The sequence below is a fragment of the Drosophila navojoa genome, chromosome X, assembly GCF_054131105.1.
Source record: "Drosophila navojoa isolate 15081-1374.11 chromosome X, UAZ_NAV_1.0, whole genome shotgun sequence".
In the NCBI taxonomy this organism is placed as follows: domain Eukaryota; kingdom Metazoa; phylum Arthropoda; class Insecta; order Diptera; family Drosophilidae; genus Drosophila; species Drosophila navojoa.
The window spans coordinates 10061434-10076260 of NC_142895.1; the positions used below are offsets into that span (position 1 = coordinate 10061434).

Genomic DNA, 14827 nt, shown 5'->3' on the forward strand with positions numbered 1-14827 from the left:
AAATATCAAAAGAAAAGAAACGAGAAAAAACTTTGAATAATAATAATATTAATAATAAAACACGGAATAATCCATAGAAGATCAGTCAGTGGGTATTTCCCACTTAAAGACTTACGTGCTTTTAGATAGTTTCCAGTTCCTCTAACAAAATAAATTAATTTTTTTCTTATTACTTTTGAAATTGTTCGTTTTATTTGATTGTTGTATTTGTTTTTTTTTTCTTGTTTAATTTTGTGCTAGTTTGTTATATTTTGCAGACTCTGCAGTTCGTTAGTATTATATAATATCATATCATGTCATATTATATCATGTCATAGATCAATGTAATTCTTAATTGTTCACATTCATAGATTCAGTTAGTTCAATAAACATTTCTCATAGTAATTTTGTACTCAACCATCAAGACAAAAGAATAACCGAAACAACAATTTTTTGTATTCATATATGTATGTATATATATAATTTGTTCAATATTATATTGTATTATTTCAAATATTCATCGAGTATCATTATCATATATATATCATGTATTTTTAACTTTTGTGCTTTGCTTGTAATTGAAATTGAGAATTTGCTAAGGTTTATGCAAACTATGAAATCTTGTTATTTATTCTTAATTCTTGTTTTGTTTTGTTAAGTGTTAAGAGCTGTATGTGTATGTGTATATATGTATATGCATATGTATTTTTGTATATAGGTATGTATGAGAGCCTTGAATCTTTTTCTTTTTCAAATTATATCACGAAATGTGTCTAAAGCCAAAATAAAATAAAGTAAAAATAATTATGCTAAAACTTTTGACTAAACAAAATTACGGAGTTACCAATTTCATAATGTGTCGAATTAAGACACTTTCGTATACCAATTTGTAGATACATATATATCTATTTGGAGTATTTGTGGAAAAAAAATAATACTAATAAAAAACTGCAATATCAAGATATATCAATTGATTTAAGGCTGAACTGCGATCTGGACTTGAGGCATTGTAACTATGTGTATAAGTTTTGAAATGTTGATCAAACTGAATACAGCTCTGAATAGGCGATATACGATATACGATATACGATTTATAAACTTTATTTAGTTTTTGTTTTCCATAATATTTAAGTATCGATCAGATGCTGATACATTTGGTAAAAATTGATCGATTATCTATCACATAGAATACATCTAATAAAATGAAAATCAGCGAAGGGATGGGGGCTGGGTGAGGGTCTGGACTAATTAAATAAATATTATATCGAAAATACATGTATGAATGTATATGGATACGTGTGCCTATGGAGAGAAACGTATTCCAACTCAAGTTTAGGTCTTATATAGCTAAAGAGTCAAATATCACAACATCACATATACATAAGTACATATATATATATAATATATACATATATATTATTGGGTAACTAAGCGTTGGTCAGCTCTTTAATCTTCACTTTACTTTTTTTTCAGACTTGGCCTTCTACATAACTCTTTCTCTCTCTCTCTCGCTATTTCATGTGCTCAGGAACTTAAAAGTGTTGAATTCTATTTTATATTGTATTTTAATTATTTAATTTCCTATATGTGAAAATGCCATAGAAAATAGTAGAAAAACTTGCAAAAATCTTCAAATACTTGTTGTTAAACAATGAAAAAAAAAAAAAAAAAAAAAATGGATTTGACTATTACATGTTAGATATATATGATATTATAGCTGTTAAGTATTTTCGATTCTTTTATATTTATATATATGTATATTTAAATATACTTGATAGCTATGGGTTATTGTATATTTTGGGGGGGCGACGAGCCTCTAGAAAAAAAGAAAAAATTTTACAACAACCTTTCAACAATATTTCCTGCATTCCATTTCAATTGTGCTCTATCTCTCTTCGTCTTCATTTTCTTCCTCCACAAAACATTTAAACATTTAATAATATTTGATTTTTTTTAACTTTGGTTTTCATACTTTAGACAACTAACTTGGAGATCTCTCGTTGATATGATACACAAGAAGAAAACTAAATATAAAATTTGATCAATTATCTTCAAGTCGTTATTATATAGTCAAGATCTTTTCAATTAGTTAGTCTTTAGCATTTGATTAACTTTTATTTAGCTAATTTCGTATTTATTTATCTCTTTGGATTTTTTTGTTGAGATCTAAGTTTTCTAAAAAGTCGAGAATTGGAGATCTTATTGGGGATTGTATTTCAGTTTTATTTATTTAGAATATTCGTCTCGGCTTTACGTATTTAGATTTTACTTTATTATTATTATATATTTTATAATTGGATTTCTAGTTTCCTATATAAAGTATTTATTTAGTTGTGCATTTTGTAGATTTGAAGTCACAATCGAAGATCAACTATATAGAGAGTATACGTAAAGTTCCATTTGATTTTGGTTACGATCTATATAAATAATACACTTGCAGAGAGTTTGAGAATTTTTGTAGATATGGTATATGGCGTAGATAGTATATATATGTATATATAGCTGTGATAGGTCCTTTAAAGATATCATAGGGGAAAAATTGTTCTTGTGTTATTTTCTAAATAAATTCATTCGGAATCGGACGGAACCCTAGTCTGAAAATTACGAGTTTTCTTTTCTTAATATACCTTGAAGTACGATATCTATGAGGTCCTACATTAAATCCAGATGGAACTATGGAAAGTTAAGATATTTTGAAATACGAACTATGTATGATTGATGACCAAGTACCAAAGGCCGATTAAAATTCTTAGAAGTCATCTATTTAGTTCAATATAAGTTCAAGTTCGGTGTCAGATTAGGGAATTACTATATCTCATATAGAGAGAATCAATCGAATTGCAATTATAGCATATGTATGCATCTGCAAGGGTATTAGCTCTTCGATCAGCCGAAGCTAGTTCATTTCTGTCCTTTAACAATCTATATATGTATATATTATAATATATGACTGGGGTATTGTGAATACCCTGTAAACTCTATGCGAATTGGTTGGCTAAACATTTGCACTTTTCAAATATTTGCAACAATGAATCTGATATTTGAATTTATTCTCTCAGTGTAGCAGAGCGCCGATTAACTATGACAGTCAGATTAACATGCAGTTAATTTACTTAGTTAGAATTTTGTGATTTTCCTTTTGATTTGAGTTCAGTTTACAATTTTATTTCTCTTTTTGCTCGGTGATTTTTGGGGCTATATCTTATTGGTTTTTTTCGGTCTATTGGCAGCTAATAGTTGGGGCAGAACACTTCAAAGCGCCCCAATTTAGGCGTAACTAAAACACAAATAAATTGATCGACTAGCAGCTACCCTGCAATGTATATTGCGCATCTAACTGTAGAGTTTTTTCAATGCTTACAAATTTAAGATGTCGAATCTTCTTTCTTTTTCTAAATTCTGCAGGGTATGCTCGACTGGCCTATGCCCTGTAATATTACATATAGCACGTGACTGTATCTCTTTAATATTAACAATAAAAGTGCTTCACTTAAATTGAGTATTACATAATCTTCGTCACAATTACAGGGTATGCTCGACTAGCAGATACCATATAGTTAAATTGCACATTGAATGTAGATGCTACGGCTCAAATATCGTAGTTCAACTTAAATTGAGTAAATATCTTAGTTACCCTGTAATGAACATAAAACACGTCAAGTTCAGAGTCTTTAATAGGTACAATTAACGATTTTGACTTCAATCATTTGATTTCTTCTGCACAATCACAGAGTGTGCCTGACTCAGAGATACCCTGTTATAATTAAAATACTAAATATACTTCAGCAGAGTATTAAAATTCTTATAATCAAACAAGATTTGCTCATAACTTTTTCCTAATAGTAGCAATGCTCGACTTGCAAATACCCTGCATTCAAATGGGAGCACAACACCTCGCACATATAACAAATAATATTGGACTTAAACTAGGCAATTTGAATTATTTCAGAATTACAGGGTATGCTTAGCAGCTGCAACTTAGTTGACAAAAAAAAAAGTTAAAACAATGCTAGGCTTTGTAAAAGGCAGACAATAGGCATAATAATAATAATAGTAATAATAATATTAATAAGCTTGCTAATCCTATATACAGACATAAAGCTACTCTTTATAGGGTATAGCTAGGGCTAGCAATGCCCTACAACTAGACTAGACTTTGGACTAGATTTCGCATGGTCGATCCGAATCGCTTACAAATTAGTTTGGGCTGCGCTGGCCGCTGAATTGGCCGAATTGGCGGTGGCAGCCACCGACCCACCCACTGCACCACTGCTGGAGACGGGCGAAGTACCGGCCGTCGAGTGGCCACCCACCGCAGCACCGATGCCCCCAATGCCACTGATGCCGCCCACCGTCGAGCTGCTCGTGTGCATGGCCAGGCCATGCTGGACATTCATGCCCGTGAGGAGCTCGTGCTCAGTCTTGGCCTGGCGCAGCCAGTTGCGCAGGTCGCGCGTGCGCTCCACCAGGCTGGTGGTGTAGTTGACCGCCCGTGGACTCTGGGACACGATGGTATTGGCCGCCAGGATGGCACCGCCCATGGAGCTGTGCATGCGGCCCGCTGCCAGCTGGCGGTAAGTCTCCAGGCGATCGGCTAGGGTCGGTATCGACTGTGGTGCATGGACCGAGGCAGCGGCCGCCGCCGCAGCAGCGCTGGTGGTGGTGCTAATGCTATGATTCGAGCCGCTGGCCGTGCCGGCCATCGTTGTGGCCATCGACGAGGACTGCTGGCTGCTCAGCATATGCGACCAGCTGAGCTCGTTGGGCGAGATCAGCGGCATGGTGAGGGCCAGGCCGTGCGACGACTGGGATTGATGGTGGTGCGGCGGCGGCGGCTGCTGCAGCTGCTGCTGTTGCTGGTGGTGCAGCTGCTGCTTCTGGCCAAGTATGTCCAGTATTTCGCGTATCTCGGCATTCAGTATCTCCAGATTCTGTATGCACTCATTCGATTCCTGCTGAAAGTACTCCTTGCGCTTGTGCAGGTCCGCACCGCTGGCAAAGTCGGTGCTGCTGAAGCCCGAGCTGGAGTGCGAGGAGAGATCACTGAGCGTGGTGGCATCATCCTTGGGCTCCTGCTCCAGGCTCGGCTTCTCCTTCTCGTAGATGCGCAGCAGGCTCTGCTCCAGATGCCTCAGCCTGATGACCTTCTCGCCCAGCAGCGCGCGCGTCCGATGCAAATTGACTTCCATTTCGGTCAGTTCCTTCTCCTCCTGGATCAGCTGATCGAGCGAGTGCCTGGGCGCGCTCATCGTCAGGCTCTTGTGCCGCTGCTTGATCTCGCGCTGGCGCGCACGGAAATTGGTGCGCTGTGTGCGCAACGATTCCTTGGCCCGACGCACCGAGTCCCGCTCCAGGTGTATGCGATGCTTGAAGAACTCCAGCTCGGACCCAACCACCGAGCCAACCACGGCCGCATGCTCGTTGGCCACAATGTCCGTGAAGGGGTAGCGCAAGTGGTATGTGGTGTCCAGCGTGTGCTCCGGGAACTGATCCTCCAGATCCTCCAGCTTCTGCAGCTGATGCCGCAAGTTCTCGACGGGCGTGCAAGGACGCTCCACCTGCTGCAGCTGCTGCTGCTGCTGCTGCTGCTGTTGCTGCTGCTTGTTGTAGTCGGAGTTGAGACGCGAGGTGGAGGCGGATTTGGTGCGCGAGAAGAGTTTCTTGCGAGGCACCGTTAAGGCTTTGTTGTTATTGTTATTGTTATTGTGCTCCTGCTGCTGCTGCTGTTGCTGCTGTTGCTGCTGCTGCTGCTGTGCCTCCGAGTCCGAGTTGCCGTTGTCGCTGAGCACCAATGTGGCCGATGGCGCCGCCAGATATCGCCCCTTGCTGTAGTTGTTCGATATCGTTGTGTCCGACTGGCTGAGCGAGGTGTTGGCATCGTCCTGCAGCTGCAGCTGCTTGATGTATTTGCTGGCCAAACAGACGCTGGCCGCCTGCTTGCCCAGGTGGCTCTTTGGGGGCACTGGCGGCTTCAGCTTGACGTCCGTGGTGGTTGCCTGCTCCGAGTAGCTGAGCGAACGGTTCTCGCTGTTGCCAATGGACGGCTTCTGCGACAGCGAACGTTCAGTCTCCGAGTTGTTCGTCTGCAAGTGCGGCTCCAGCTGGGCCTGGACTTGCGCCTGGGCCTGCGCTTGCGCCTCACGCCGGCGACTGCGTCGCTCCAACGACAGCTTCACATCGGTCTTGAGCCGCACGTACTTCTCCTTCAGGCAGCGGTACTTGTCCTCGAGCAGACGCTTCTCGCAGCGCACCTTCTCGTAGAGGCGCTCCTCGCCGTTGTCCCGCAGGCGCTGCTTCTCCAGCTCCAGCTCGTGGTTGAGCTTGTCCCGCATTTGGCTCAGCTTGGTGGCATGCTCGCGCCGCAGCAGCTCCTGCTCGGAGCGCAGGTCGCGCTCCAGTTCGTGCAGCAGCTCGGCATGGTTCGACTGCAGCGTGGCCATGCGCGTCTTGTGCTCGCTGACCACCTGGGCGCGCTTCGTTTGCAGCTGATGCTCCAGCTGGTCGCGGTACTCCTCCAGCTGCAGCTGGAACGCCTCCTCCAGCTGATGCTGGTGTGCCGTCAGACGGAGATCGTACTCATGCCTGAGGCTCTTCAGGCGCACCTCGTGCTCCCGCTTCATTGCCTCCATGTCCTTCTGCAGCTGCTGCAAGGCGGCCGCCTCGTTCAGCATTTCGCTGCTGTGCTCCTTGTTCTTGAGCAGGCCCACCAGCTTGCTGGCCATCTTCAGGCTGCGCAGGCCGAGCTTCTCGCTGGCCAGCTGGGCCTGGGTCTGCGCCGATTTGCGCTGCAGCTGCTCCAGCTCGTGGCTGTGCTTGCTGTGCAGCTCGTCCAGGTCAAAGGGATTGCTCGGATTGCTGCCGTGCAGCGACTCCTGCTCCGACTTATTGATGATGAAGCTGCGCACCGAGCTGCCCTTCGAGTCCGAGTCGGTGTCCTCGTACAGCGGCTTCACTGTGGCCGTCGAGCTCTCCTTCAGCTTGTCCAAGTAGCTGCTCGTCTGCTCCACATCCTGCTTCAGCATCTGTATGGTCTGGGCCTTGGGCAGGCTGATGATGCGTATCGGCTTGTTCGAGTCACTGATGAAGGGGTTCAGGCTGCACATGCCGACCATGGCATCGGGATCGGCCAGGTCCTCATCCCAGACATCGTCGTCGTCGTCATCGTCCTCGTCGTCGTCATCGTCGTCGTCTTCGTTGCTATCGACGGCCGATGCTGCAGCGACGGCATTGCCGTGACCCAACGCCTCGTCGTCATCATCATCCTCCTCCTCCTCGTGGTCCACCTCCTGCGCAGAGGGCTGCTCGTGCTCCGCCTCCTCCTCCTCCATGGACAGCTCGGGCGACTGCTGCTGCTTGCGCGCATCATCCTCCTCAGTGGGCGAGGTGCAAATCCGTTGGGTCTCCACCAGATTGAAGCGCACGCTCTTCTTGTCCTCCACCGCGACTGCATCCTCATCACGCTCGTAGCGCCGGCGCATGTCCGTCAAGCTGGAGTCCCGCAGGATGCCTTTCACGCCACTCGCATTGCCCCCGCCCTCCGTCGTCTCCAGCTGGCGGCGCGACTTGAGGAACATGGCGCCAGTGCCGGATAGCTGGAACGAGCCTCTCCTCTGCTGTTGCTGTTGCTGTTGTTGTTGTTGCTGTTGCTCTTGTGGCGGCTGGGGCGGCTCCATGCTGCCGAATTTCATGGCCAGACTGATTTGCTGGTTCGTTTTGGCCACCTCGAAGCGTGTGTTCTTCACCGGCTGAAAGATGGGCCCGAAGCTCTTGCCGCGCGTCTCCAGGAACCGACTGACCCCACCGCTGAACCCACTCGGACCCGGAAAAGCCGACGCACCACCGGTAGTTGTATGAGTCTTGGAGTTGCCGGCACCACCAGCACCGCCAGCACCACTAGTCGCAGCCGACGTTCCAGCCGTCTGGCTGCTGCCATTGTTTAGAGGTGAGCTCATGTCGTCCAGCAGCTCGTCCGTTCCTTGCATGCTACGTATGCCCGAGTCCAGCTGCGACACATCGTCCGAGTTATCAATGATGGGTGTGGCACCACCGCCGCCGCCACCACCACCACCACTACCACCTCCAGCAGCACCAGCAGCAGCAGCACCAGTTGCCGTCGCTAGCTTCTGGCGCGTCTGCTCCACCAAATCCCGATAGACCGCGTCCAACGGATGATCCCACTGCGATTGCTTTGTGCGCGTATTATGATAGTAGTGGCCGCCCTTTTCCTCCGAATAGCTGAGCGTAAGAGTTGGGGTCATTAGATTACCGTAACATACGATCAAGCGAAATATACCCACCAGATCTTCCACTCGGAGGGCAATGCGGCCATAAGCCCCTCTTTGGCCAGGTATAACAAATGCGGTTCCTTGCTCGGATCGATGCCAATCAATGTCGCATAATCGTTTATCTCTGCAACGAAGGAAGATTGAATAGAATTTAAGGATTTTTGTTTTACAATTTGAGTTTTCGCTTGACAAGTTGTGTCGGAACTGTTCATATTATTGGGTAGAATATTTTAGCTATACAAAATGTGAGTTGATTTCTAATCATGAAGACTAGATGACCATTTATATGTCAAATTGTGTAGCTTGGGTGCCTATAGCTCTCAAGCATTAAAATAAATAATGAATACAGATTTTTTTTTAAACGTTCTAGAATTGTGTATGAATCGACCTAAAGACGGCTTTGTCATTTGGCTGTAGATTGCATACTTTACTTTACAAGAGGCCGCTGAGATTGCAAAAAGAGATTTATATATAAACTTCTCTATGCAATGACACTTTAAATACCAAAATTGTTGTCTCTAGCTGTTAAAGTTCTCGAGATATTGAAGATTATATTGACTGTTTTAAGCCTCTGGCTTTTCTAATCGTTCCCAAGAATCGTTGAATGTGATTAGATGAAGATATACGATTATGATTGATTAGACTAAGATATACTTATAAATGTGCTACCAAGTCCAGCAGCAGTTTTGAGTACAAATGAAAGATAAAGCACACTCATCTAGAGGAGGCTGTATATATTAATATATGTATATATATTAACCAAGAAGACATGTGCATGTATACATATAGTCCATAATTAGCTGTATATAGCGCGAGGCACTTCAAATATGGCGCCCGCAGCACAAAAGTGTTTGAGCCCTGGCCATTGTTTGTGCAGTGACCCACTGAGGCATGGATGGAGAGTGCTCATACTTTGTATGCCCCAAGAGCTATTAGCTGTGCCACAATAAGGCCCTTTAACAATTAGGACTAATGAAAGCAGTGCAAACTGTGTCACGCCCACAGCCACAAGGCATAGCCACAGCCACAGCCACAGCCGCAGCCACAGCCTCACCTGCTCCTGCTCCTGCTCCTGCTGTTCCTCCTGCTTTGTTTGAAGTGAAGTGAAAAGGAAATTTGAGCAAATATATTCCTTAGGCTTTTCAATGGCTCGGAGCTTTCAGTATGAATAGCTTTGCGGCGCAATCGGGATTCTGAATCACGGGCTCAAAAGAATTCTTGCAAGCGCTTAAAAATGCCATTTGGCTTAAACAAACGAAGCCCGGCTAAGAAACGCGACTGAATGCCGAATGACGTGGCCTGCATTCTGCATTCATTCTGAGTCCGCTCTCTTCTTCTTTTCCTCACACACACACACACACACACTCTCTCTCTCTCACTCTCTCTCTCTCGCTCGCTCTTATTGATTGCAGGTGGCACCACCTGCAGCACCTGCAACCACAATAATATCTCAAGCAGCGGTCAGCGCTCGTTGCCTGGCAACCTCAATAGCCACGAATAATTTGCGTTTTGGCCAACATTTTGTTGCGTTTAGGGTGGCTCTTAGGGTGGCTCGTCGTCATAGCGAATCATGGACACATGCACGCATACACTCACACACACGCACAGCTACTCAATCAACTCTTTAACACGCACAACCTAAAGCCTTGTTTTCCATGTTTCAATTCCAGCGTTCCCCTAGTTTAGCTGCTTATAGCAGAGAGGGAAGCGCACATCCCCAACGCACTTCCAGCATTCACAGCATTAAATTTCCTTTAATTATTAAACCTTTCCACATCTGGCCCAGTTCTCACTGTTCCTCAGAAACAATGCGCCTTGATATTGCTTTAAGAAGCTGTTCAATTCCGTCCATCCCTTTATTGTATGATTTAATTCTGTTGGTCAATAACATTAGCCGCAAAAGCTATTTCTTAGTTCCACATCACACTCCAATTCCGTCGTTCCTCTTTTTAAATGAATTTATTTTATGGGCAAACCTAGATTACCTTCAGTACCTCCATCGTTTCCCTGACACGCAAAATCAAAGTCGAGAGATTACAGTCGGAAATTATCCTTCAATTCCGTCATTCCACTTATTCCATACAACCGATTGAAACTGGGCACGCCAATAAACCCACTAAGCAGCTTACTCACTTGTATTTAATGGAGCTCTTTAGAAATTCATTCTGTTTCCCTTTCACACGTTCCTCGATTCAGGTTACGCAGTTCCGCAATGCCGGCGTTTCCCCCATCGATGTCCTCGAAACAGCTGGCACGAACTAAGCTAACTAATTGACGGACTTCCGAGCCAACTACCCGGGTATATATGTATATATATATGTATATATAAACTTTATGTAGATGGACATGTATCCATTTTCAGTTGACCCATTAACCGTACCCTGAAGGACGCAACAACAAAGTAGTAAAAATGTTTAAGCATTTGCCATCTGCGAACATATTGTATTTCATATATACAGTAATCACTCGCTAATTAAGACAAGGCTTACAATTCATTTGACACACCTTTACTGCTATATTCCCATATTCCCATATAGTATCCATAGTTATGTTAAAGTCATTGACAGTCACGTTCAAGTAAAAATCTAAGCTCTAGTTTGAGGCATTCTCGCTTACCGTGCGACTACTGTAGTGCTTAACTCATATCGGGTGGGTTTGGTCGCCTGCTGCGCAACAAATAGCTAAATTAAAGACATGCTAATTGGGCGTAGTCTTATTAGTTTAAAACTTTGTCCAATTGGAAAATGCATTTCAGCCAGGGAGACTCGAAGTCTTGAGTCATAGATTTAATAACTAAATTAAAAAGAAATTGGATTTTGCTTCTGTCGATGAGCAGCCTTCAATAGATGTGAATGTGGTATATAGATATACATAGATATTTAGTTAAGATGGTTCACATTGAGGTGACAAGCTCTATTTAATATTTCAGCAGTTAAAATTGATCGATAACTCAAGTGGTTGTTGAAATAAAGCTGACTTATTGCCTAGAGTCTATTTATCAACCAGTATCAATCAATTATTAAGGTAGGGTGTGTTATATACGTATATATTGTATGTATATCATCAATAAATTCTCAGTTGACCTTGCTGTTTCCATATGACAATTGGATTATATACTGCTAGCTTTTCCTGCTTTGCTCAAAATCGATAAGTATCGATTGAGCATTTGCAGTTTGCATTTTTGCAGATTCTCTAACATATTCCCTAGGTATTCGATTGACATATGCTTAATGTGTATGAACATGAACAAGCAAACAGGGTAAAGGTTTATCCCATAAATACTTGAACATTTCAAATACATTAACAGTCAATTAACCGACCATTTACAGCATGCTGTTAACAGACATACATACATACATACATAGATAATCGCACAATTGCCCTAGATATACAGCTCTTCCTTCGACTTACCCTCGGATGATGGTAAACAGGCTTCATCGAAGACTTCCTCGCAGATGACCGAAGACGTTGCCGTTGCCGTTGACGACGCCGATGCCGATGCTGACGCCGTTGCTGACGTCGCTGCTGGCGTTGTGTAGCCCATGCGTTTGGCTGCTGTTGCTGCTGTTGTCAGCGCCGTTGGCGTCGTCGCCGGCGTTGTGGCCAGCGATGCGGTTGCCGAGGAGTTGCTGGCCATTGTCGTTGACGTCGTCGCTGTCGCTGTCGCTGCCGCTGCCACCGTCGCTGCTTTTAAAGCCGTTAGCTGACTTTTTCGCCTCAGCGATTTGTTATTAAATTCGTGCTGTTTTAGTTATGGCAAATTATGCCGTCAGATGTCGCCAGCGTTGCATAAGTGTGCAACAGCATCCTATACATATGTTGTGTGTGTGTATGTGTGTGTGTGTGTGGCCGTCGCAGCGAATTACGAGCTTAGAGCGAAAATCGAATGTGACCTAAAAAAAAGAGCAGCAAAAGGGAAATAGGGATAACTGTTAGCTGCAGTCGAGTGAAGTTGCTGGGAGAAAGAAGCGAGTGGGCGTGGAACTGGAGCGTTCTGGGCTTTGTCTTGCGCTGCGTTTGTTGCTCCGACTGCCTGGCAACAGCAACAGCAGCAACACACGCACACACACACACACATGCGTGTGTGTGGAGCCTGAAATCTAGCTTCGAGCGAATTTCTTATTATGAATTAACTTTAGCTACACACTCACACACACACACACCCGTGGCCAGGCGAATTGGTTGCGCAGGCACAACAACAAACTGCTAACGGTATAACGGTATTGATTTTTCACTTGTATTTAATTATGGTATGCCAGCCGCAGCCCCGCCCCGCCTCTCAACACCCCTTCGAACAGCAGTCACAAACACACACAAACGCACGCACACGGACATCACATTTTTGGCAAACATATTGCAAAATAGTCAAATAAAAATAAACAAAATCCAAACGAAAAAATTTCACTTTGCACTTTTGCCATACACGCACACGCACACGCACTTGTATATGTATGTCAGCAGCAAAAATAAAACAGAAAAAAACTCTACATATTATCTATCTATATATATGTATAAATACATGTATATATATAGATAGAGAGAGATTTATGCACTTTTTTAGCTAAGCTCTGGCGCTTTTAAAACCAAAACCGACCGATTCGACTGCCCCGTTTTATTTGGCTATGCGAGTGTTGTGCGTGCGTTGCCAACTGCAACGAATGTTGCCAATGTCGCCCATGTTGCTAGGCGATGCCCTTTTAAATACAGCCCAGCCTATCGAGTGTGAGTGCACCGCTATCGAGCAAATATATCGATAAGTACTGAAATAAGCATTGTCCTTTGCGCCTTTCGGGTGTGTGTCTGAATATTGAGCTAATGGAATGGACCATCGGGTGTAGGTCTAAATAGCTGTGGTTCTTGTCCATAATAGCCTGTTAGTCTGTGTGATTGATAGTATGTGCGCTCCCTGTTGCCGTACAATTTCTTGTAAGAATATTCTATACAAGTCATACAATTTATACAATTTTGTTTAGAATGATTTTTAGCTTATATTCATCCACATGTACAAAACTATGTTTAATGGTGTATGTTTTAGCTACATGTAATGATTTAAAATATATTTTTAGCTCTGGTTTGTGTCTTGTTAGGGTTACAGCCCACGACAAGTTGGTGCCATTGCTTATTTTAGTACTGGGTGTGTGCGTCTTCGATATATTTATGCTGCTAGTGGCAGGATAATATCTCTGAAATTAAGTGAAAATGAACCGATTCAGGTCGGCTGTGAGCTTCGCTAAGCAAGCATCACATTTCGGTTAGTATTGATGACTATTTATGGTTAAGCGGGTGCCGTTCCATGCTAAATTGAATACAAGAAATTTAGTTTCAAATGGTTTTCAACTTGGCTAGGTAAGCGAGAGACTTTTCTTCAGCAAGACGTGTAATGGTGGTTGTATCGACTACAACTGATCGTGTAGTTGCTTAATTAAGAACTTAACAAAATACATGGCGTGCTTTTAGGCGCAGTTGAAATAATATCCAATTGAGATCTATTAATGCATGTTTAAGTATATGTAGTTAAATATAAAATGAAATTACTGGCCAAATTAAAACCAACTTCATTCATTCATTATATACATATATCTTAAATCTAATTTATTTATCTATTTTTATGTAGTTTCGCTCGGTCGTTATATAACACTTGAGACGTTTGTTATGCGATTTACAGCATGTTTTATGTATGGCTGTTCTATTTCGTGTTAATTACAAATAACACTATAAATTTTTGCATATATCTCAGATATTTTGCATTTTACATTGCGGCGCTGCCATTAGGTAAATGCCATCATAAATTTTGTTGCCAGCACCCGCTCTGGCCGTTTACGGCTGGCGGCGGACGGCGGACGGCGAACGGCGGGTGGTTGGTCCAGGGGAATGGGCGGGTGAGCTGAGGTCAGGGCTTCCGTGTAAATCAATGCCAATAAATATATTATTGGCTTGCATCGAACGTTTGCTGCGGTTCGCTCAGATCTTTTACACTTGGAGATGGCACGAGTTGTACGCGCTGCTCCCAAAAGCACGAACCCCGTGACACGATATGCACGACATTTGTTGATAATTTAAGTAGAGAGCAAAAAAGGGCTAAAATAAAAAAAACAAATATATTAACTGACATAAATCCATATTTGTATGTAGTTTATCGATTGATTCGATTTCCGTAGCTTATCGATCGGCTTATCGATATATGCGTTGCTGGTATTACGAAACGATTCGCAGATAATTCTGATACCAATGTTATCGTTGACACTAAAATCATCGAATGATATCGATTTGGCTTACCAGCGACTTCGTGTCACGCTCTCATCTCTAGCCATTTGACATCGCGTAAGTAGCTGATAATTGAGGCTGTAAATGCGGCTCATTGAATTTCAAAAATGAGAAATAAAGAAGCAATATAAACAGAAGAAAAAACAACATAAAATAAGTGAGAGCATTACAACTGGGTATATACGACTGTCTGATGCTCTGTATAACAACAAACATATATAAATGAAACATAAACTGATTTTATTTGTTTACAAAAAATGAAGAAATTCTTTGGTTACTCATATATCTAAAATATTATA

General features: G+C 43.1%; 1 protein-coding gene across 5 annotated transcripts; it reads right to left on the reverse strand.

Moving 5' to 3' along the window:
• Positions 1-530: 530 nt before the first annotated feature.
• Cep164 (centrosomal protein 164) lies at positions 531-12990 on the reverse strand. Of its 5 annotated transcripts, none has more exons than XM_018107568.3 (4): positions 12859-12990; positions 11676-12157; positions 8277-8388; positions 531-8214 (listed from the first exon to the last, which is right to left on the reverse strand). In XM_018107568.3, the coding sequence occupies exons 2-4, from the start codon at positions 11899-11901 to the stop codon at positions 4170-4172; spliced, it is 4383 nt and encodes a 1460-aa protein (XP_017963057.1). In that variant the 5' UTR covers positions 11902-12157; positions 12859-12990; the 3' UTR covers positions 531-4169. The 5 variants fall into 5 exon arrangements, with proteins under 5 accessions (XP_017963057.1, XP_017963058.1, XP_089120503.1 ...); XM_018107569.3 differs by having other exon boundaries at positions 12818-12933; XM_089264377.1 differs by lacking the exon at positions 12859-12990 and adding an exon at positions 12706-12828.
• Positions 12991-14827: the final 1837 nt, after the last annotated feature.

Coding starts and splice junctions, on each gene's coding strand:
- Cep164 (XM_018107568.3), bottom strand. CDS start 11,901: ATGGCCAGCAACTCCTCGGCAACCGCATCGCTGGCCACAACGCCGGCG. Junction 8,389..11,675: donor CTGTTTACCATCATCCGAGG/GTAAGTCGAAGG, acceptor CCTTCGTTGCAG/AGATAAACGATTATGCGACA. Junction 8,215..8,276: donor CCCTCCGAGTGGAAGATCTG/GTGGGTATATTT, acceptor TCTTACGCTCAG/CTATTCGGAGGAAAAGGGCG.